A 25,915-nucleotide genomic window follows, 5' to 3' on the forward strand; every position below is an offset into this window, starting at 1 on the left:
AGTATAAAAAAATGGCTGTGATTTTAACGGTAAAAGACTGTAAAAATGCTACGGTGAAAAAAAGTTTCCGTACTATATATGGTGAATAACTGTAATAGATCTAACGGTACATTTAATGTAATTTTACAGTAAAATACCATTAAATTTACAGTTTTTGGAAGTGAAAAATAAGTCATTGTATAATTTACAGTGAAAAAACGTAAATTGACGTTCCCACAATTCCCTGCGTGGCACTTCAAATTGGATGTATTTTCTTCTTTTTTCTTAGTTTCTTCTAATCAGTTATGTACATCAGTGTTTTATGTTACATCTAATGTTGTTAAATTAATGTTTATTGCATTTTTAAAATTTCATGTGTGTTACCATGATGGTGTTTAGTGTTTGTGTGAATGACACTGTGTTGTCCTCCTGTGACACCTAGTGTTATCCTCCTCAGCTTGTGGGAAAGCTGCTTGTGATGAGCTTTGATTCATAATGTGACTCTCATCATCACTGTGTTTGGTGGTTGTCAGTGTATTACAAAAGTAGAAAACAAATATTAGCACTTCAATAGGTTGGTAAATTAAAATTATATCAGTTAATGAAATACGCTTTTTTACCGTAAATTTAATAGAATTTTTTTTCAGTGTGTAAAATAAACAGTTATGAACTGTAATTATTACAATATAAACCTTTAAATTATACGGTTTTGAACTGTAAAATAGACAGTAAACTAAGCCTGCCCCGTAAAACCTAAAACGTTGCTACCGTATTTATAGTAAAGTTCTGGCAACCACAGCTGCCAGTTTTTTACTGTAAATTTTACAGGGATTTTTTTTACAGTGTGATTTAACAATAATGCATTCATTAAAAAAAAAAAGATTATTATTTATTATAAGATTAGTCACTGTTGCACTGTAAAATCTCCTAACTGAAGTATATAAAAAATTAGTGTTGTAATTCATTTAGTGTTGTAATTCATCTGTTTCAGCTATCTGCCTTGATATTCGAATGTATCTTCAGCTCAAAGCATAAGATCGCCAAACCAAGTTAATAACATTAGGCATCTCAAAAAAGACAATTGTTTGATTTTACAGCGTGTCATAGTTAAACTAAAATTATCTCTGTTTACATATACAAAGGGCAAATATTTGAGTTAATTCTTTGCAAGTTGCACGAATAAATCCCGAACTGGTGAGATCTGGTGCGGTTAAAACTGAATTAGAGCAGCACTGGCTGAGCCAAAATCACCACACTCACTCAGAAATCCAGTTCACTGTGAGGTCAGCCCACCATGGAGTTAAAAACACCACGGCTAGAAACCTCACGCAGAAACATTCAGACAGAGATCCTGCTTCGAGAATGTAACAAATGAGATCAATTAGAGATATAAACTAAAAAAATTCATATGAAAACAGACCATATTATGAGTTGATTATGCTGTTTTACGTAGAATCACGTTAACCGCTGAACCCTGAGAAATGTGTGAGAACGCAACGATGATTTAAAAGGTTTAATCTATTCAAATCCTCCATGAAAAGCAGCACCAACTCTTAAGAAGACAAACATGCTAAATGCAAATGCCTCTATTCACAGGGGCCGTTTCCAGAATGATTTTTTCCGTTTCCCTGCACAGATATAAATGTTCAAAGGTGCTAGTTTTTCTCTTCTGTCTCCACAGTCATAATATGGTGTTCACAGAACTGAAGAATGCGTCTGGAGCTGGGCGGCTGGGGCTGCATGGCGCAGGGATAATGTCTATGTTGCTTTCTGGGAGTCCTGTTTTAAAAGGGATGAGGTGGGGCCAGGCAGACTGCTGAGTAAGCTAGCCACTACGCGGTCGCCCTCTAGAACAAACAACGGCACTAAAAGAAAGCTTCACTGGACCCCGATGAATTGCAACACTGGAAACGGAAAGCTGTGACACTTATGTGATGTGTGAGCATAGGAAAGTTCACTTTGTACTTAAAAAAAAAAAAAAAGGAATGCAAAAGTTTAATTCTCCAGAAACTATCTGAGATTGTATGACGATCTCTACATTCCCTGTTCTACTGAAGTATACTTGAGCCTTGAGCTAAATGATCTCTAGATAACAACCTTGACTCATATTTCACAGTGGAATTTTTGATATGCAATAACATTTATATAGTTTATTCATGAGAATTCAACCAATCATCAAATCTTTGTCAGCAAAGACAAAGGACCCAGTGATAAACTCATGAATGTAAGCTCAGCATTGATAATAAGGGTGAAATTAAATTAAATTAAATTAAAGCTTTTGCTCAATTCCTTATTTGAGAGAAGGCAGCAAAAACAGACAAAACACCTGAACACTGATATTAATCTGCTGATATTAATATAATAACAGTGCTATGAGTTATTTTGAAATCTATTGCTTTTTTTTTTTTTTTTGTATTAAATTAAATATTTCCTTCTTTTTTTTTTACACATTGTATTAAAATAAATATTCTTTCAAATTTTCATTAGGTTACTAAACAATAGTCATATGTGTTTGTCATCAACTGTATATACTGCACTGACTGTATCAATTCAAAGTAGTACATTACTACAAGACTCAATGTAAATTCCAACAATGGCACATTTCAACACACAGAAATCCAATGTGCATTTCTTTTGTTTTATTTCCTCCGTCCATCCATAAAGACATTGCACCATACATAAATAATTGTTGTAAAAATGACTCCGTATTTACAAGTATTTCATATAATACGTTTATATAAAACTTTATATTAAATTTAGATAGATTACATTTGGGATTGTGGCTGTCTGAGCATTTGTAGTGAGTGTGCGCAGTATATGGTAAGAATGATGTATATGTCTGCATTTGTTCGTATATATATATATGTTATCTGTGGTTGTTGAGTAAAATCTCCAACCAGCATGGACATGATGTAATGAACTGTCTGGAGTAGCATGGTCCCCAGCCCTTGGCAAAACTGATCCTCACACTGTTTGGGTCGTACGGCCCTTCCAGGTGCACCAAATCGCTGGGGGGTTGAATTTGGCACGACTTCTCATAGTCAAAAACCTTTATGGAGTAGCCTGGCATGACTCTCCTCACAGTCAAACTTAGGTAGGGGTGATGCTCCAGAGTTGGGGAATTCACAAAAATAGGGTGCTGACTGCGGTTGTAGGCCCAAACTCCATCTGGCTCTTTGCTGAGGAGGATGCCGTGTCCGATCTTGCCACGGGTGCGCTGGACGGAGGTGGAACGTGGAGAGAGGGGGAGCAGGCCCAAGCACAAGCCTGTACCCTGAGGTAGGTCATAGAAGATGCTAAGAGAGGCGTCGTGAACTGGGTACAGGCGGCCCACGCGTGTACGAAGCTCCCAGTATGCCACGTTACACCAGTGATTTTGTGCCACGGAGGATGGAGACATACTGGCATCTGAGGAGGGAGAGAAAAAAAAAGGTATGAAACTTGAATTTTAAAAAAAATACACAAACAAAAAGTACACAAAGCACAATATAAAACAGAATACCAATTTTTTTTTGTCTTTTATCCAAGAAATGATTTTTCACATTTAGTTTTTTTATTTGGTAAAAGTTTAGGCTGATTAGGAAAAAATAATAATAATAGATTACTTTTGTTGTTGTTGTAGTTTTGAAAGTTTTTGTAGTTCTGAAAGCCACTAGTGTGTCAACGGAGTGTTCCTAAGCATTACCACACTTATTTCTACTGTAATGTGCTGTCGTGACAAGCAATGTCAATGTTTTGACCACTCTCATATCAGCTCCCTTATTCTTTCTGATGTTACACAGAGCATATTCATACTCTAAATCTCCAATCCTATCAGGAGAGGATTCGAAACTGAAGAAGCAACGACCCCCACTAACAGGCCCAAATCTGTCATCTCTGACTCTAACACCCCCCGCTTCTGCCTCAGCATTCCTCTCTCCCTGCGCGGGGCCGACTGGGGCCCCCTCTTCCCCTCCGAGGGCCAGCATTCAGCTCTCTGACCACTCAGTGAAGGCTCGTGACCCCCTGACCCCCCAGCCGCCAGCCTATCCAGTCTGATTAACTCAAACACAGACTGATGGCATTATTTTGCTTCACATGCTCTATTGAGAGAGAAGATCTAAAGCCCTGGGCCTGTGCCCCCATTCTGCTCAGTCTCAAACCTCTCTGGCCCAAACAGACATCAGAGGACACGCTGTTACTGAAGTAAGTTTTGTACAGAAATGCACTGTTATTATCTTGGATTCTCTGGTTCTTAGTATGTGCTTCCAAACACATAAAACACACATGTGCATGGAAAAGACAGAAAGAGGAATATCATTTTAATAGAGTGCCCCATTAATGTTGAAGTTTCTTATGCAAAGACATGGAAATCACATATTTGCTGCCTAGTTTAATTATGTAAGCAATGCTATTGTGTATGATAATGAGGTTTCAGGAACTTTGAATCTCTCCTTTAGTAAGTTACTTGTATGCACTGTTTTGCATGCACAGTTGTTAGTGCCTGCAAAAGCATTCTTGGTGCTTGTGTGCCTAGCCTAAACCAACACCACAAAATGAGAGGGGGGGAGGAGAGGATGGAGTCTTGTCTGTCCTGCTGTGCCAAATATTAGATCTCCCTCCACATATTAGACCCTTCCACCGAGCCAGTGAGTGGTGGGGGAACTTAGAGGGCTGATAATGGAAATGCCACAACAAGATCTGCCAGAGAACTCTAGAACACTTCCAGTATTTTCACAGCTCTAGAACAATAGCAGTGGTCTAAATTGTTTGGCTCCAAAAGTAAGCCAACAATCTTTCTTTCTGTGCATTTAAATCTATTTTCTGAAATCACTCTTAAAGGGACAGTTCACCCAAAAATGAAAACTTTATCATCATTCACCCTCATGTCATTTCAAACCTGTATGACTTACTTTTTTCTGTGGAACACAAAAGAAGATATTCCAGCCCGATCTCACAGCAATTTGTATGTATTTTACAAGGTGGCTGATTTGTACGAATTTGTACAACCTCACTCGTATGTTTTTTTTCTAAATCGTACGCATTTTACGAGTTGCCAAATTTGTATGAATTCATACGAATTACCTACCCCTAACCCCGCCCCTAAACCTACCCGTCACTGGGGTTTAGACAAATCGTATGAATTAGCCACCTCGTAAAATACGTACGAATTGGTCGTGAGGCAGCTTTGGATATTCTGACTTTTTCTTAAAACCATAAAATCCATAAAATAAAAGTCAACGGGATCTAATGTTGTTTTGGATCCCATATACTTTCTTCAAAATATCACTCCTTTGTGTTCTAAAGAAGAAAGTAAGTCATTTCTTTGGAATGAGGATGAGCAAATAATGACAGAATTTTCATTCTTTGGTGAACTGTCCTCCTTTTATGCTTAATTTTTAGTGAAATATATGGCAGTCAGGCATAGATGCACAAATTCTTACACTGGGGAACATATTTGCAGAAATGTCTTTCTTTTGCAAGTCATTTTGTTGCTCATTCCTCTGGATGATGAATTTGTGGTAAGAGAATTGACTGCATATTGATCCTTATTTAAGATGAAGCTAACAGCTTGTGTCAGGATGAGAAAGCAAAATGATTTCTCCCTGTCACAATACTGAGGAGACACTGAGAGAAATATGTAGACAGACATACACAATCACACATAAACGTAATTACAATAAATCAGGCAAAAACTAGATCTAAAAAGCCTTAACATGCGTGTCCCTTAAAAAGCAGGGGCAAATAATTTTCCAACAATTGATAGAGTCATTCTTTGTCAACATCTGTAAAGAATCTCTGCAGAGACAGGCAGGATTTCATTAGTTAAATTGCGTGTTGGCCTGCGCTCTGTCAGGAAGAGGGGAAGCCACAGCGAGGCCTGTAATTTAAACCTTATTTTAAAATGCGACTGGCTGGCTATGCCAGGGCTTGCATTGCAAAACTCAGCAGGAAGCAACAACATGAAAATAATGGAGGAAAGAACGTATGTGACACACCAAAAGAGGATCTTGTTCCTTGTCTTCAGAGCTCTATATGCTGGGTAATAATCAGCACAGGGCTGTAAGACACACAGCTGATAAGAGCTCAGGAGGCCCTGAGTCCCCCAGTCAGCATCCTGACAAGACTGCCCATTGTTGCTCATAATCTAATTTTGACTTAGTGCTGAAATGCTGGTGGATGACGTCTAAGAAATTTTAGCTGTTTGCATAAAGCTCATCTAGATATCATATTCAAACTGGAGAAAGCCAACACTGAGGTTAATCAATCTTCAGAGGAAAGTGTATTCATCATATTAAAAAAATATCTTTAAACACAGAAGTGATGAAATAGAGAGAACCATGAACCACATGATTAACATAATTGGACTAGGAACAACAAAAGATAAAAGGAAAGAGACAACCAAATTAATGTCTGCACTTAGACAACATGCTCCTTCTTCAAGAACCGTAGGACAAGCACAGAAAGTTTATGTTGGGAGTTTTATATATGCACGATAGAGAGAGGAATGCTTAGCTGACCAGTTCTAACAAAAATAGCATGGATAAGCTAAGCCATTTGACATGTTATCCTAATTAGCAGCTCTGAAAACAGCAAGGACCAAACCAAAGCATCACATTCAGCATACACTAACGGTCAAAAGTTTGTGATTCTTCTATTATGCTTTGTTGATTAACAAAAATAAGAAATACAGTGAAAACAGGAATATTTTGAAATATTATTAGAATATAAAATACCTTTCTATCCATTTGTTTAAAAATGTAATTGTGATGTAAAGCTGAATTTTCAGTGTCTCACGATCCTACAGAAATCATTCTAATATAGTGCTCAAGAAACATTTCTTCTTATTATTCATGTTGAAAACAGATGTCCTGCTTAATATTTCTGTGGCAACCATTCAGGTTTCTTTGATTAATATAAAGTTCAAAAGAACAGCACTGATTTGAAAAAAATCTTTTGCAACATTTTAAATGGCAACCCAAACTTTTGAACAGTAGTGTTAATATAAGTCATTTGGTTTTCAGGATCAACCAGGAAGTCTCAGTAATTACTGAATACTTTTTCCCCCATTTAAAGCCATTAATTTACTGAAGACTTGCACACCAACCTGAATAGTCGTGCGACATGCCACAAAGTGAACGCGTGGCTTCGGTTTCTATGTAAGGCAGCATTGGGAGGGAAGAATCTGCAAAATAACAAGACATAAAATTCAATCTTTTCTCCATTTGACTGCAAAAAAAAAAAAAACATGACATACAGAGTTAACATAATACTTTATTTCAAGGAATCTTTGCTTACTTAAACTGAGGAAAGCTAAATTACTTACTCAGTGGCTTGTGTTCTGGTAAGGGGGATAGATGGGAGTACGGAGGAGGTGGTGTGTCTGAAAAATAGGGAGAACTGAGTTAGAGTTTTCTTTTGATTGAGCATACCTCTAAAACTGAACACATCTCTGACGCCTATATGACCAGACCCCTACAACTAGAGATCTAATACTGCGAAAGCGTTTGGCACAGTTTCTACAGCACAGCCAATGAGAATGTTACCAGCTGGTATGGAAATTACAGGTGAAGAAGAGCATCCATCAAAAAGACAATGAATGTGTCATGTGCCAAGAATGTATGGAATCCAATTAAAAGCGACCTGTTCTGAATCTCATTATTACACAGGGTGGAAACACTACACTTTTTTTTTTGCTGACAGTGAATAAAATCTTCCAATGAAAAAATATGGAAAACACTTGTATCAGACTTTGCTTTAAAACGAATAACCACTTACAGGACATTAGTGTTGGACTGTAGTGACCATTTGTATGCATGACTCAGTCTCTTGTAGGACTACAGATTAAGTCATACTACTTTTATTTTTGCTGTATTATGCAGTCACTAAACCAGCATGCTACTTTTTTACACTATATTCTTTCTAAGATTATTGTTCAATAAATTCTGTTCTCAGTCTGCAACTGTCCATACACAATGTTAGGGTAGAGTTTTTGTGAATAGGGAGGGAGCAGAGAAATTGAGAATCCCAGAGGGACTCTAGTTGGGAATTCCACTTCCTGAACAGGAGTATCACTGTCCAACTCCCCTCCCTATAATTCAGCCAGGCTTCAAGTAAAAATCACATTTATATTAATACAAAGGAAGGATTTCATTTTTTGTTTTGCCTCATTTGATGCTATAGAAACACTTAAACCAGTCTAAGATGGTTTGCTGGTCTTAGCTAGTTGGTCTTAGCTGGTTTAAGATGGTCTCCTGGCTTGGGTAAAATTTTTTTACTTCCAAAAAGTGCCCAAAACTCATCTAAAAGCATTAAACAGACCAGCCTGGATCGGTGGGAAGGCCAACTAAAACAGCAAAGAAGTTCAATTTGTTTTTTTCAGCAGGGTTGAAATTATATTGTTATTACACTTCAAATGCATAGCAAAGTAAACAAGAAAATCATTTTTGTCTTGACTAAAAACATTCACAGGGTTTCCTCACCATCTTTGACTGGTCCACAGAGGCGGCTGTAGTGATGGGGGTTGCAGCAGAGAGTCTGGCTGTCCTCTGCCCTGAAGCTCTGACAGTGACAGAGCGGTTTGAGGAGAGAGGAGAGCCGCAGGTCTGGCCAGCGGAAGAGTCGACACAACAGGTACTGTGGAGACACCACCTGACCTCCTATTCGCACTTCAGTCTGCGAAACCAGAACACATCCACTCGGCATCCCGCCTTGAGACTCCACAGCTTCCAGTAAAACATCCAGAGACTTCTCTTTCAACTTTTTGAGAAACGCATAAGTGCACTTTTTGAGTTCTTGCTCGGTTACGGCACCATGTTTCAGTTCCCTGCCACTCAAACTGCTATAGTTGTTGTGGTTCCTATGTTCCACTCGACAAGCGAGTCGGTTTCTGCCTCTGGTGAGGTCTTTAAACAAACAGCATGTCACCGTCCTGCCTTCGCTCCCTTCGTCGAGGGGTCCATCCTGTTCAATAAGGACCCCCGGTTCCCCGCGTTCCTCTATGCGTTTGCTGCAAGAGTCCGCATTGTTTCCCGGTGCGTATTCCGTTCTGGGGATCTTCTCTGGGTTGCTGTCACTCCAGTCATCCGGACCTCCATCGCCCCCCTCCTTACCTGCGGTGACCAAACGGCTTCTCCAGAGTCGCCGAACCAGACCCGAGCGTCTCGTCCTGAACATACGACAATTTAAACAGTTTGCATCCGTTTTTTCTATGTTTGGTCAGAACCGCGGAGACTCCAAACGCTCGTGCGCTCGCTGTCCGACATCAATGATCTGTGCTCACATGCACAGCCGAGCAGAGCCTGAGCAAAGCCCAACATTAGACTCCACTGCTACAATATATCAACACTGTAGCAAAGGGATGGCTGTAATGATAGTGACCTAAGTGAGGAGCGGTGCATCCAGTCTGTAAACATTCCCCGTCAACATGAGAAACTTTGATAAACAACGCGAAATGCACAATATGCAGGGGGAAAAAATCTTCGATAATCTCCAAAACAGACCCCTTTTTTCAAGCAAACCTTCTGCAGCAGTTTAATGACGCCGAGCACATGAATGGATATCACTATAATCCTTATTGACGTTTAACTCGCTCCTCGCGGAAGAAAATGATCGTGTTGCGACGGCAAAGTGGTCGTTCCGGGTGGATAGACGGACATGTACTGTCTTGAGGTTTCGTTCCGTGTTTCGGGCGAGATTAATGGGATTCTTCGATGGTTTCTTTCACCGTTTCACTCTCTTTCTTCTTCAGATACACACACACGGGGCCCCTGAGGAGAGCAGTGGAGCCATTGGTTGATTCCCATCATGTGCTCGTCTAGACACTTTGGCGGCTGCGAGCCGCGCTGATTGTTGCGCAAACACAGTATCAAGTTTCCGAACTCTTAAAGGAGCAACATGTACCTCTGTGTGTGTGTGTGTGTGTGTGTGTGTGTGTGTGTGTGTGTGTGTGTGTGCGCGCGCGCGCGCGCTGTGCCAGCGACAGGACACCAAAATGTTAGTGCTGTAATGATTGTGATAAAAACGTATTACAAACTGCCAGCTTCTCAAAGTGGCAGTATCTTAGACAAATAAGACACTCAGATTACAAAATGAATAAATAAAAATAGTCTTTTTTGGGGAACAATAAAAATCAATGCATCATTCATTTTATTTTGTTATTTATAGAAATGATAAATATAAAAATGTTATAATATAAATACAACTAGCCTACTACTAATTATTTTATTAGCTGTAGTTATTATTATAGAGATATTTTTTTATTTAAATAACCGCAAGACCAATTCACTTGATTCATTTTAACACTTTAATAGTTTATTCTACATAGATTTTTGTGTTTGACACACACACACACACACACACAAACACACACACACACACACACACACACACACACACACACACGCGGTTCTGGTATACTTTATGGGGACAAAATGCCCCCGCAAGGATGGCAATATACAAAATCCCTGTCCCTGTGAGGAAAGCAGCTTATAAATCATACTAACTGATGTTTTTTGAAAATCTAAAAATGCAGAAAATTTTCTGTGATGGTTTAGGATTAGGGGAGAGAGTATTTGTACAGTATAAAATCATTATGTCTATGGAAAGTCCCCATACAACATGAAAACCCATTGTGTGTGTGTGTGTGTGTGTGTATACGTGTGTGAAATCTGAAAGAAATCAGAAATCTGGCATGTGATATTTCTTTAATACTTTGAGAATTTGCAATTTGTATTAGCCTAAGCATTATTTTTTCTGCACTGGTAAATGATATTTAGCATACTTAACAGACATTTATAACGATGAAGATTTTGCCCCTGTTGTGTAAATCTTGCAAACTTTTTCAAATTGTCAGCATCAAGAGCAAACTGCATTTGCTCTTCCGCTCCTACTTCAGTGGCAGAATCCTTAGGCTTTCTCTCTTCACTTATCAAAGGGGGTGATAACTGTTGTAGCCTGGCGTCAGGCTAATAATTGCAGCTACTCCCATGAAGTCTCTTAGATAATCTATCAGCAGAGGTCTGGAGCAGAGACAGAGAGACCAGCACCAAAGCACCACCCAAAATAACCCCAGTCCATCCAGTCCGGACAGACATGGTCCTGTTGATGAGGTCTAGCAAGACCCAACAGGAATAGCATGTCAACAAGCCCCTTACTCTTAATGGACTTTAGGGAGAGAGGCGAGACAGTGCGAGACAGAAAGGACGGCACTCACATCCCCTCAAGGCCGTTCCTTGGGTCCATACTCCATACTGGATGGCGCTAGATTCAGTGGATACTGCTCAAATTCTCTAGAGAGACAAAAACTAAGTAAAAAAAAAAAAACATTCAGAGGGTGAGTATGACTAATAAGAATTGAGTTGAGCTTAGATGGCTTAAGTTTATGAAAATATCTCCAAATAAATTAAATGCACAATTAGACAATGTAAAGATGTTTTAGCAGTATTATAAGGTCCTGATTTGTTTCTGCTGGTGTGGTCTATGGTAGCAGGAAGTCGTAGCCACAGACAGACATTAGCAGTGTAATCTGTCTCCTGTGGAAGATTCTGGAAGTCAAAACAGAGTTTCGGCAAGGAAAACCTCATTTATGGTGAAGACAAGGAGACAGCCAGAGACTTAAATGAATGTCTGCTGTGTAAATGTGACAGATGTTTCTACGTGGCAGGAGTATGTGCATATATAAAAAAAAAGGAATATCCTTAACAAAAGCAGAATGTGAAATTTTCTTCTACTTTGCTGAAAATTGTAATATAATGGCTACTTTTACTGTTTGGAAACGTTCACTGTATAAATGTTTCATCATTTTGCCGTACCAACATCTCTGTTTCCACTCATTTAAATTGTCGCAATAATTTCAGTGTTTTTGATTATATGAGTTTTAACCAGATTTATGAGTTTCTTCCTAGCAATATTTCATGAGCTAGAGCTTGTTACGGCCATAAAGCATCACCACAGATAATAAATGACAATGTGTAGGCCATTTTGAGAATTATTAAAGGAGGCACATTATATACCAGCTATTATATAACAGTTAAAAAAACAGTAGTTAAAATTGAGTAACTTACATTTTAGATGCATTATTTTGCACGTTTGCTGCGACACTGAAAACTGTATCAAAGAAAGCCACCACAGAGCCACAACACACTTTTGTGGCATTTCATCCCTGAATGATTCAGTGTTTTTGAACGAATCGGTACAGTTAATGATTCAATGACCAATTGACCGTTCGCAAAGACCCGCCCCATTTAGTTACTGTTGCGATGTCCGACAAGCCATGCCAATCTCTCGCCACACATCATGTTCTCACGCAGTGAAAAATACATCGCAGAGCAAAGAGGACACTGATAACGCATCAACAGACAAGACAAGGCAGGTTACTTTTGATATGAAACAAAGTCTCAAATTTCAAATATTGTAAATTTTAAAGAAATTTAAACAATAAATACTGTTTTTGTGGCTCTTTAATGTGTTGTGACAGATTGCTGTAGTGCCTCATTTCATGCGGCTCATGAACCGATCATCTCTTCCCTCTAGTTAATTTATAGCATCAAATAAACATGAAAGAATATTAGAAGGAATGTTGTTTCAACCACGGAAAGACGCGAGTACACGCAATTTTTCAAGTTCAAGTCCACCGATGTTAATCTACTATCTCCCCTGACTGCTTTGTCGGACATAACAGCGGATTCGGTGTTATGATTGGTTAGATCGCCTGTCAATCAAACTCTCGGCGAAGGGTCAATTGTTTTGATTCAATGACCAATGATTCAAACGACTCTCTCATGCAGTCACTTGCTTTGCTCATGAATGAATCAGAGTTTTTAAATGAATCAGTTTAGTGAATTATTCAAGTGACAGTTAGGCTACTTGGTGCCACTTACTGGCATAACAATGTAACCTGCATTGTAACTAAGAGTAACTGAAAAGCTAGACCAGACCTCACTATTGTTATAAAAGTGGTCAGAAAGTCTCATCACTGCAAAACTTATTACTGCAGGTTGTCACTTTTATTTTACTTAAGCCAGCAATTAAATTACATGGAATGTATGTATGTATGTACCAAAACTTCTTTGTTTCCAAAAAAAAAAACCCTCATAATCTATATTTTAATTATTGTATAGCTAAACAACATATATCTGAAAAGCATGCAATTCAAAGATTATTTCCTCTTTGTCTTTGCATTGCAAAGCTGACTCCTTCCATTCATTTAGTGTGTTTTTTAAAGCATGCCTGTTGTTGCCTCTGTGAGGAAAAGAGAATATCTGAGAACCCGAGGAAGGAAGTAGGCTGAAAACAGAGGAAAGGGAGAGAAACTCAGTGAGATCAGGCCACTCTGTTGCTGTAGCTGATTGTAGTCTAGTCTAGTCGCAGAGCGCCTGGCGCCGACGGAGCAGGCCATAAACTTCTAGACGATAGAGAGAGATAGAGCTCATACTCTTACTTGTGTGAGTAAACAAAGAGTTTACTTCACTTAGTGTGTAATTCACTATGCATTTGTGCAGCACAGTCGATGGAAATGAAGTTATCTTATGCCAAGTCATTCCAGAACTATTATCTTCACAGTGGCACACAAGACTAAATGATTACAATAACACCAGTCAAAACGTGAGCAACGGTGGACCTCTGCTGAGATTGAAGTATGCTTCCGAGAAAAAAAGAAAGAAAAACAGAGACAGAGATGTACAAACACAGACAGACAGATATGAAGATTACAAGTTCATCAGTTTGCGTTCATCAGTAAACCTGCATAACCAGAGACAGGCGTGTCCCATCAACAGTAATAGACTTTGCGTGCATCTGTGCCAACCGGTATTTACGTCAGTGGGTACAAAGACTACATCTAATCTCCGGGAGAGACGCAGAGAGAGAAAAAGAGGACGGAAAAGGGAGAAGACTAGTCCAGGAGCCAGCAGGGCTCCTCGGGGTGAGCTGAATTAAGTGAGAGATCGAGAAAGAGAAATAGAGAAAGAGGGGTGGAGAGGCAGAGTGGAGAGAGTAAATCAATGGAGGAGATTTGAGACAGGAAGACTATGGCGTCAGTACAGGCTGGAGATAAGGGCTTCAGTTCCATACACAAACACACTTGTTCTCCCAGGCTGAGCAGCTACACATACTTTGTCTCACTGTCAACTGACCAGACACCCACAGGGCCTCTCTGCTGGTGCTTTTCATCAGCGCTCATGCACTGCTATAGCGACCGTCTGACTGAGTTAATGCTCCTTGACTTCCCCAGTGATTATGATTATGTTTCACTAAGATACTTTTCTTTAATTTACTGTATGTGAGGCTTTTTTACATTGCTCAAAACACAGTGTTATTCAGCTATTATGATGGCTTATTCTCTCTATAAACTTAAATCTTAAAGGGTTAGTTCACCCAAAAATGAAAATTCTGTCATTAATTACTCACCCTCGTGTCGTTCCACACCCGTAAGGACTTCGTTCATCTTCAGAACACAAATTAAGATATTTTTGATGAAATCCGAGAGGTATCTGACTCATCCATAGACAGCAATTTAACCACCACTTTCAAGGTCCAGAAAGGTACTAAAGACATCGTTAAAATAGTCCATGTGACTGGTGGTTAAGATACCTCTCGGATTTCATCAAAAATATCTTAATTTGTGTTCCGAAGATGAACGAAGGTCTTATGGGTTTGGAACGACATGAGGGTGAGTAATTAATGACAGAAATTTCATTTTTGGCTGAACTAACCCTTTAATGTAAAGTTGAACTCCGGTCAAAATGGTAACAATAGATTGGCTGAACTCACATGTATTTCGTCCTTGAATAAGCAAGATCCACAACACCGAGGTGAGGAAACATGGGCCTGATTGAGAAATGTGTGAGTCTGGCCAGAGGTCAGAGGAACTTTTCCTCAAAGATAAGCAAGAAAGACAGAGTAGAAAGGAGATTTAAGGGAAAAGCTTCTTCTTTCAGGAAGAACCCTCTTCTTTGAAAGCAATGTTGAGTATAAGTTTACCAAAAATGTGTGTGTTTTTGGCTCTGATTTAGACTGACACAGGAGCAGGAAAAACAGAGGAACTGAGCTCCTCTACAAAAGAAGAAAAAGAAAGAAAGAAAACTTTTGGGTTTTTTTCACTGTCAACTTCATTATGTTAGCTAAATTACTCAAAAATTACTTTTGAGGCATTGAGGTACTCTTAAAACACTGTAGTGTCTTTGGACTGAACATTCATTGATCTGTGAGTAAACTGATCCCGTGTGGCTCTCTTTTTGCGCGCTGTATCATAGCACACAACATCCTGAATGCTTCACAGAAAAACACTGTCCTTTAAATAGTGATTATCACTATTCACTATTTAATACTATGATTATCACTAGTACACTGAAAAAAATCATTTTATTAATCATATTTTTGTCTTGTTTTCCAGTCAAACTAAGCATACTTAAAAACCAATTGTTTAAGTTTTCTCAATAGACTTATGCTTATTCGTTCATTTTAAACCTAATGAGACTGTGCCTGTTGATTTTCTTTCTGAATGTATTTCTAAGATGAAAGAATGGATGACAGAAAATTTTCTTTGTCTTAACAGTGAAAAGACTGAGATTATGCTCGTTGGTTCACCCCACCAACTACGCAAAGCTGGGTTGGTCAATCTAACGCTTGATGGTTGTGAAACCAAATGTGGAGTTTCAAACAAAATTGAGGAATCTAGGGGTAGTTTTTGATGCCAATTTAACGTTTGAGCCACATGTCCAGAATACTGTTAAAACTTCTTTCTTCCATCTTAGAAATATTGCCAGATTGCGTCCAATGCTGTCGTTTACTGTTGCTGAGAGATTGATCAAAACTTTTGTGTTTTCCCGTATTGATTACTGTAATGCCTTGTTGGCTGGGGTGTCAAAAGCTACCTTAAACAAATTGCAGGTAGTGCAAAATTCGGCTGCTAGAATCCTTACTAGAACTAAGATAAGAGATCATATTACTCCCGTTTTGGAGTTCTTGCATTGGCTCCCCGTTAGGTTTAGGGTTGACTTTAAAATTTTGATGCTTACCTACAAGGCCTTACATGGGCTGGCACCTCAATATTTGACCGAGCTTTTAATTCCCTATACTCCAACCCGTGACCTTCGTTCTTCTGAAACTGGTCTTTTAACTGTTCCCTTAACTCGTTTAAGATTGATGGGAGATAGGGCTTTTTCTTCACTAGCTCCAAAACTTTGGAATTCTTTACCGCTTGAGATAAGGCAAGCTAAATCTCTTGGGCATTTTTAAATCTCAGGTTAAAACTCATTTTTTTAGGGTAGCTTTTAATTGAATAATTGTAATTCTTCATTGTGCTTATTTTATAGTTTATTTTGTCGCTTTAACTTTAATCTTTATATTGTGTGGTGTATCTTTGTTGTTTTATTTGTTTCTGTAAAGCGCTTTGAGATGTACATTTAAAGGCGCTATAGAAAATAAAGATTATTATTATTATTATTATGCTGTAAAGTAAAAAAAAAAAAAAAAAATTCCAGTGGTTTAAAGAAAATAAACTTACTTCAATATATGTATTGTCTGAAAACAAGTTGTTTTTTTTTTGTTTTGTTTTTTTTTTTTGGCAGTGCAAAACAGTATTTTAACAGTATTGATCAATAAAAGTCACACAGGAAAACCAACAGGAATAACATGCTAAAGCCCAGACGTTCCTCAAAATTATACTTCATATATAATCTTTGAATGAAATAAACATATTTGGCTTGATGTCCTTAATGGTGGAACTAATAATGAAGTTTAAAATGTAATTTCCATAGAAGAAATGAAGGTGGATTTGGGGGTTGTGGACTTGCAGTTGCCAAAGGAGTGATTGTCAGGATTAAATAAACATGGTCCCCCTGAATGCTTTTTGAGCGCCACACATCACAATCATGCCAAGGTTACTATTTAATAGAACACACAAATAAAACAACATTATGCAAACCCTCTATATTATGCTTCAAAAAGGGTGGGAATGGAAAGAGAGACAGAGAGAGACTTACTTTTCTCTATTCTTCCTCTTCTCTGATTGTGTACTATGGTCATCTGGGGAATACTTTGCATTCTTTCTCTCCTGAGGAAGTTCTCCACTTCTTCACTTGCTGGACTCAGACAATATATACCCAGCTTGGTCTTCAGAGAGACAAGAATACTGGGCATAAATGTGTGACAGTTTCATATTTCTAAAAAAGGCTAAAAGTAAAGACAAAGGGAAAGTTACTGAATGTATATAGGGAATAACTATTATGGGTAATGAATTCATTGAATTTGTGTGTTTGTGTTTTTTCTGCATGTTTCTGGAGAAAATGTGTGGGATGTTTTTATGGTGTGATTCATTCAACTGTTTCTAAATCTTTCTCCCTGATTACTGTATATTGAATTCCCAGCATTTGGCGAGTCAACGACTCTCCCACTAGTTCATAATTCTTGAGAAAAAAAAAGTAAGCCCTCAGTGAAAGAAGGAGAGAGAGGGGATCTGTTTTTGAAGAACGTGGTTTATATCGCAAGTAATTGCATGTGATTCTTCTCTCAACTTCAAAGACGAGCGGTTCTGCAGTTTAAGGTTGGGAGGCCAGACCACTACCAGATCAGCTCTCAATTTCCTGTCCCTGCCTGACTCTGAGCAGAGAGAGAGAGAGAGAGAATTTGAGGCAGAAACGTGTGAAATACAGAAGAGAGGTTTACAGATACAATGTTTTTTTGTCAAGTTTCATCAAAAAGTTCATAACATCTAAATTAGCCATTTTTATTCAGGTCAAAGAATGATTTTATATTACTGAATTAGTTTGCCCTGAATACATCAATGCAATGCTTTTTAAGAGTCAAATCAGGCAGAAGTGGCTGCAAAGTAACAACTGCACATTCTTTACAGTTTATCCATCTTCGTATGAATAAAAAGAGGGTTTCCGTTCTGCTACATCTCACACAACTAATCAAATCTTCTCTACGAAATTTTTTTCCCTTTCAAGCATTTCTTTTTTTAATCATTTTCCTTTGCCTGCATCCGTGACATAGAGCAGTAGCCTATCATATAATTATCATCCATGTGAGATAAGAACAGACATACATTGAATGGCCCAGGGTGGAGCATGACAGATAAAGCTTTATCAGTAGGTTCAGGGCCAGTTCTCACATGAAATCCAAATATGAGCTATCTAAAAGAAATCTTGGTCCAGACAGACTGGCCTTTCTATTATGATATAGTCTAGTGCATGGTTTGGACCTTGACTCATCCAGGGCAAAATATACTGACTCCAACTGTGAAAGAACAACGTTCACATGCATGAACTATGTTTCACTATATTTTCCTCTCTCCTTCTCTTCTCTAATATGCACATATGCTTCTATATACGCATGCTACATTTGCTTGTACAAAATCACTACAATGTTTTTATTTTTATTATAAATTTATGTTTCATAAGATGGTGGCACTGGCAAGTTTCAAGTCACTCCAAGTGCCTGAGATGAACTGCATTCAGTTTTATTCCCTGGGCCCGTGACTGGCACACCACACACACACACACACACACATAAACTCTAGATTACAGCTTCATGGTCCCTCTCACAGTCCATAGCTGGGATTGGCAATGGCATGTGAATGCAGACCAGCTCTAATTTAAGCATCCACATTTATACGCCCATAATGGGGTCAGTATAAGCGCTTTTGGAGCAGGCCAGAGACTGTCCAGAGCTCTCTTTCCATAACGAAGGCAACACATTATTCCCAAAACTGCCCAAAGCGCTCTTTCCGGAACGAAGGCAATACACAGTATTGCTAAATTTTATATAGGAGAATGAAGCATGGCTGCTAGAACTGTTGGTTTTTAAATTGTATTCATAACAAATAATGCAAAAACATGTCTAATTAATTCAATGGATTTCATGCATGAATCAAATTAAATCTAAAATCATAAACTGTTTATTATCTTGGGGATTTATGCATTGGAAAAATATTTAGCACCATCTAAAAATAAAACTAATGCCAAAACAACAGCTTTTGCAATTCCACACACACACAAAAACCCTGAAGAAGCATGAAATAAGTATGGAGGATTGGAAATGACCTGGTAGTGCATATCTCTGCAGCCAGGCAGAAGGCTATGGCATGCCTGTGTTATTGAGTAAACCACTTTTGCCTGTGTTTGTGTTTGATAGGATCAGGGGCTCAGTGGGTGGCGCAGGACTCTGGTAACTGAGTACTGAGACTTTAAAAACTCCTAGCTGCTTTTGGGCTGTTTCTTCTGCCTAGCCTCTAAGCAGCCTCCATGCTGAAGGGAAGGACTGAAATGTAAACATCCAAACATGCTCAGGCCCTTTTTAAAGGCTGTTTTCCAGCCTCCACTCTTAATTGGAAACAGACAGTGGCCTTGTATGCAGAGGTGGGGTTAAAACTCAGATGCTGCCCTGACAGGCTGCAAATCCCACTCACAATCTTTGATGTGATGTCTCACTCGCTTTGAAACATTTTCAAGTACATTAAATGTTATAAAGCTCATTATATGTATCAGTGATTGATAGAATATGAGTATATTTTATAAGGGCGACATAACATGAATGGATATGAAAATTGTCTTGAGTTTGAAATTATTTACCTCCTGTACTGTAAATTCTACCTTAAAGGGTTAGTTCACCCAAAAATGAAATTTCTGTCATTAATTACTCACCCTCATGTCGTTCCAAACCTGCAAGACTTTCGTTCATCTTTGGAACAGATATTAAGATATTTTTGATGAAATCCGAGAGCTTTCTGACCTCCCTATACACAGCAATGTCACAACCAATTTCAAGGCCTGGAAAGGTAGTAAAGACATTGTTAATATAGTCCATGTGATTACAGTGGTTCAACCTTAATGTTATGAAGCCAGAAGCGGTGCACTGTGTTTACAATGTGAACAGCATAGGAGAATGAAAGGGAAGAAAGAAGAAATTGTTGAATAAAATCATTATTTTAGTTTTTGCGCAAAAAGTATTCGCTTCATAACATTAAGGTTGAACCACTGTAGTCACATGGACTATTTTAATGATGTCTTTACTACCTTTCTGGGCCTTGAAATTGGTTGTGACATAGCTGTGTATAGGGAGGCCAGAAAGCTCTCGGATTTCATAAAAAACATGAAGATGAACGAATGTCTTACGGGTTTGGAACGACATGAGGCTGAGTAATTAATGACAGAAATTTAATTTTTTGGGTGAACTAACCCTTTAAATCTTCCACCAAGAAAAAAAATAGTCCACTACAATGTACAAATCAATCGGACTATCGCTGACAAAATGAACACGTCAACAATATTACAGTACTTAAGTCCTCTGTGGTCATTTTCACAACAATCGATAACTCAGACACAAAGTGCTGCCAGTTGCGTTTGTATGAATTAATCAAGAGCACACGAGTGTGATATGTGACACATGGGCTGCGTCTGCAAGCTAAAAAAAGCTTCCTCTGTAGGCAGCATAAGGAGGTAGATAGGCAAAGCATGTCAGAATCCAGTGATTTTTTATTTATTTATTAGTTTATTTGACAGGGACAATGCAGTATAACATTGCTACAATTTCAAGCAGCCGATGCTCCACATACAGGCTTCTAGCCAAAGGCTAATTTGCAGCCCCAGTCCCTGGTTAGGCTTTTTTTAACAACAGTAAAACAATAATCACAACAACTCAAAAAACTAAGCAAAAAGAAAAGAAAAAAAAAAAGTAAAAAAAGATCATGTCACATCTTGTCTACTGAGATAGACTACCTTCATTTGATGGATTTTCAAGGTAGCTTAAATGTTTCCTTCTCTGCCTTTGACAGTTAAGCTAAAAAAATAAAATAAAAATAACACCTAATATGGCGTCTGAAAAATATAGATAGTTGGATTAAGGCAGTCAGATGAGAGAAATATGTTGAATAATCACACTCTTAGAAGAAAAGGTTCTATAGAGAACCTTAAAGGGCTCTGTAAGGTGCTTCACTTTTTAGAATCATTTAGGGGTTCTCATCATGGGATGATTGTATGGATTTAATTTTAATGAACTAATTTTGTTTTAATTTATTTTTTAATTTAATACATTTTATGAATTAAACAGCTCTTAAACAAACTTTTCAATTGAAAAAGAAATTAACCCATTAAACATGAAACTATTATGCAACCATTTAAGACATTTCTCCTCATATAGAGCCTTTTTTGGCATAAAGTGTTCTTTAAAATTGAGTCAAGAACTCTGGGGTTCTGTATTGAACCCAACTGAACATGTTTTTTTCTAAGAGTGTACCTTAGCAGCTGTATTAGAAACCGCCTTGCAGCAGTGTTTACTAGTTTTGTGCAATGGCAGTATATACAACACAAAATACAGTGTTATAAATGTACATTATATTATTTAAAAAAATATGAAAACAAACTTTAGGAGAGATTTAACTGCTGTGAAAATTTGTTATCACTTTCTGAAATATCTGACCACTGAGTGCCGCTACTGACCAATCAGAATCAAGTATTCCTGAAAGTCGTCTAATAAATCTTGACACGATTTAGAAGTAATTTTTCGAAATCTGAATAGCAGGAAATGTGTTGTTTGGGTAATTACTTGGCAACCCTTTAAATATCTCTCAGCTCATACACACACATTGCTCAAAAGAGTCATTATTGATGAGTGAGCGGGATGTGAGGGAGTCAGTCCTGGCATCACTGCAAAGATGTTAGTGCTGGCTGAATGGAGGAGAGTGCACGGGATGCTTAATTGGTCCAGTGTGCATGTGTGCGAGCATTGGTGATAATTGTGGTTCACAGGTGGCCACAGTGGTGGCCTGTCCAAGCTTTGAGTTCATACCAGGGCCTGGGACAACAGACAAAAGATTCCAGGGCTCTTTGTTATTGACTGTGGTCAAAGCCTCTGGACGTCCACCTAGACATGAGTCCATGAGTCTCTATCATGAGAATTCAAACAAGAGCCTTGATGAACACTACTGCAATGAATGCAATATTGATGTTAAAGGGGTGGTTAATTATGATTTAACTTAATTTTAAATTTAGTTAGTGAGTAATGTTGCTGTTACAGCATAAACAACGACTGCAAAGTTACTATGCTCGAAGTTCAACGCAAAGGGAGATATTTCTTTTAAAGAATTCTCTGTTTAAGGACTACAACAAACGGTTGGTAGGGACTCCAACGAGCTTCTTCCCAGATTGGTGACCTCACAAACCCAAAATTTACATAAACCCTGCCCCCCGGAAACACACAACAAAGGGGGTGAGGCCATGTTGGGCTGCTTTAGAGAAGAGGAAGAGTTGCTGTAGTAGAGTGATGTTATATGCCATCATTTTCAGTGCTGCCAATTTAGCGCGACTTTCCCACCCCATTTGAGACGTTTTTCAAAAGCCTAGCAACAAGTCTAGCAACTTCTTTGACAAACCTTATCTAGAATCTGTGACTCGCCCACTGATCTATATTTAAATTAATATAGATCAGTGGACTAGCCAGTATGACATCTTCAAGCGACATTTAGCAACCAGTTTTAGCTACTTTCAACTGAAAACAGTTGACCCTTCGCCGGGAGTTTGATTGACAGGCGATCTAACCAATCATAACGCAGAGTCCGCCATTTTGTCCGACAACATTAACATCGGTGGACTTGAACTTGGAAAATGGTGTGTACTGACCTCTTTATGTGATTGAAACAACATTCATTCTGATGTTCATTCATGTTTATTTGATGCTATAAATGAACTGGTAGGAAGAGATGTTCGGTTCACGGGCCGCTGGAACTGAGTCTCTACAGCGATCTGTCATGACACATTAAAGAGCCACGGTATTTATTGTTTAAATTTCTTTGAGTCTTTGTTTCATATCAAAAGTAACGTGCTCTGTCTTGTCTGTCGATGCGTTGTCGGTGTCCTCTTTGCTTCGCAATGTGTTTTTCACTGCGTGAGAACATGAGAGCAGCATGGCTTGTCGGATGTAGCAACAGTAACTAAAGGGGGCGGGTCTTTGCGAACGGTCAATTGGCAACACTGATCATTTTACACCGGACTGCTTCACAAACGAGGGTCAATTCAGTGCTGGATTTGCACAAAAGATTAACATGACCGCACATGCTAGTCGACGAGTTGAATCAACGCCACAACAACTACATATCCACTAACCAGTCAGAAACGCCCAGATGCATTCTATAAGTTGTAACTTCTTCCTGAGACTCTCCATCACTGTCCGACTCCGGTTTGAACAATGTAAGGCTGAATACCGTTACTGACAATCGTCATTTTGGCTGCATGTGGATTTTCCAGCTTTGTTGTTTGAGCAACTAAAGAGGCCCTCTTCTGGAAAGCGGCCAAAAGCAGCAGCTCATTTGCATTTAAAGGGACACACACAAAAACATCATGTTTTTGCTCACACCCAAATAGGGTCAAATTTTACAAGCTATAATAAATGATCTGTGGGGTATTTTGGCTGAAACTTCACAGACACATTCTCACGACACCAGAGACTTATATTACATCTTGTAAAAGGGGCATTATAGGTCCCCTTTAGGATCTCATGGCAATATTTACATGCCGAATAGTAACATGAGTATCTGGAAATGCTTGTTCTGAAACTGCTATGAGTTTTCTACTTTTAAACTCACATAAAAGTAACCAATAAAAGTACATGAAAATAATGATAACTGCTTAGTAAAACTAGTTCTTGTTATTGTACAAACCATCCAGTACAGCCCCATACTGATGAGTGCAAAACTAGAATGTATTGAAATGGTCACTGATTTCACATCAAAGTGATCAAGGAAATTTTAGTGGCATTATAGCAAAAGTGCCCCAGTAAAACCACTTTTGGTGCCTATCAGATATTGTTATCAGATAATGGAGAAATTCCTTCAAACATAGATATGCCATTAGCATTGAGCATGCAGTCTCCCCAGGCATTTCCCTTCTTTGTTGACTAAAAGACCAAAACATGTTGAAACAAGACGCCACGCTGCAAAGTGGCATGTACCATCAAGATTTCCCTGATAATCATACTGAAATAGCTTGTCAGACATGAAAGAGTTTGCGTTTAAGCCTCGCAGCTATTTTCTGGTGAGATCATCTTTCTGTAATATAGACCAAGCAAAAAGGCACAAGAAAGAACATTGTGCATTGACAAAGTGATATCTGCACTGCAAATGAGTCAAAACAGACACAATATATTAGGATACCTACAACATTACATTATCTTCAATTAAGTAGTGCTTACTTAAAGTATTTAGAAGTATAGCTGCTACAGAAGATGAGGAGAAAATTCAAATTTTTATTTTAACAGAATATCCTGTTGTAAATTCTGTCTAAATCTCTTTAGTGTCAATACAATTTCTCTCTTGGGCCAAAATACAAGTGTGTGGAGTTTCCCAGATTGGACTGACAAAAACAAAGTGTCATTCATGTTTGTTACTGCCTCGCTTGAGAGAGTGTCAGTTTTTACTGTGACACTCTGATGAAGATGCGGGTCACACTTGGATAGAAGCGGTTTCATAGGGAAGTTTGAACACTCTATGATACTGTGATACTGTGTGAATGAAACCAAACCAGACTGAGATAATAACTGCCATTAAGGTGTGTTGTACTGTGAGGTGTGTGCTTGTTTGGGACTCTGTCATGTAGTACTGTAATTATGTAACATGAGGACTGGTAATCTATGAAGTTTGACTTATGGATCACAGTAAAAGTAATCACAGAGAGAAAAAGAAAAAATAGAAGAGAGGACAAACAGCTTTTACAGAACAACCAATGTGTGGTATGTTTGTAAGTGCAAACTTACATACTGTACCATATAAACACACTGAGAGAAAGAGGGAGTCAAAGTGTGATTGTTAAAGCTTGATTACGGTTTGTTGTGTGGATGTAGGCCTAAATGTTTTTATGTATGTGTTTGTGTGTGTGGGATTGAACTCAGGCAAGAGGAATGCTGTGTATGGGTGGTCAATTAGTTTACCATTTCAGCTGTGACCAACTGGATACATAGGATCCTTCCTATTCAACAGGCCATGCCACCTTCAAGGACAGACTCTGACTGTTTGTTTGTGTGTGGTACAAAGGGAAAGAGTTTTGTGATAGACTTCCCCCAAAATACTGTGTAGACATTCATATATACATATATATATATATATATTTAAATTATAGGCCTAAAACATAAAAGCCAAACAACTGTATTTGCCTGTAATTTTCTGTTGCTGTTCTAAAGTTTGTGGTCAATAAGTTGAACTTTTAAACAAGTCTCTTATGCTCACTAAGGCTGCATTTATTTGATCAAAAATACAGTGGAAACTGTAATATTGTGAAATATTATTACAATTTATGGTATGGGGGCTGTTGAATGCTCGAATCTGATTGGTTGATCAACTTTCTAATCTAAGGTGTGCAATTATTTTCAGGGAAATGCACGGCTAAAGTAGCTCTAGGCAGGTCTTGACTGTATTATAGTTCCATATCACTTCGCCAAATGTTTTCAGTTATTAAACAAAACCCACCACGACACTGGCCAAGCAAATAAATATAGTAAACAATAGGATGAAACCGACAAATTAGTGTCATGGTTTTTGCCATAAAATAAGTTTTATTGTGTCCTGAAAGCGCATACTCTCTCGCTCTCTCTTTCAAACGTACACACGTAGGGGAGAGTGGGGTAAGATGAGCCATTTTTTTTTACTTATGTGGTCCTCAAGATAAGGGAAAATGAGGCAGAAGTACAATGAAAGTATTTAAAGTCATTTCAGGATGTTTTCTATCATTTTAAATGATCAGAATCTATGACAAAGGGTTCTAAAAATATGGCTTCTTATAAAAAAAAGTGTTCCTCTGGCTCAATTTACCCCAGGTTAGGGGTAAGTTGAGCCGAGTCAGTAGGTGGGTGTAAACTGACCATCTAACTGAATCTGAATCAAACCCATGTGAAATTTTAAAGATAATGTACCTATTTTAAAAATTAATTTAATAATCAAATTTCCTTTTTACAAATATTTCTTTTTTTA

The 25,915-nt window shown here is 38.3% G+C and overlaps 1 protein-coding gene across 1 annotated transcript; it reads right to left on the bottom strand.

Annotated features, from left to right (window-relative positions):
• Positions 1-2,603: 2,603 nt before the first annotated feature.
• smad6a (SMAD family member 6a) lies at positions 2,604-9,834 on the bottom strand. The gene is made up of 4 exons (XM_051899704.1): positions 8,442-9,834; positions 7,286-7,342; positions 7,067-7,144; positions 2,604-3,387 (listed from the first exon to the last, which is right to left on the bottom strand). Exons 1-4 carry the CDS (start codon positions 9,133-9,135, stop codon positions 2,846-2,848), a joined length of 1,371 nt encoding a protein of 456 aa, XP_051755664.1. The 5' UTR covers positions 9,136-9,834; the 3' UTR covers positions 2,604-2,845.
• Positions 9,835-25,915: the final 16,081 nt, after the last annotated feature.

Source organism: Ctenopharyngodon idella, chromosome 7, assembly GCF_019924925.1.
Source record: "Ctenopharyngodon idella isolate HZGC_01 chromosome 7, HZGC01, whole genome shotgun sequence".
Classification (NCBI taxonomy): Eukaryota; Metazoa; Chordata; class Actinopteri; order Cypriniformes; family Xenocyprididae; genus Ctenopharyngodon; species Ctenopharyngodon idella.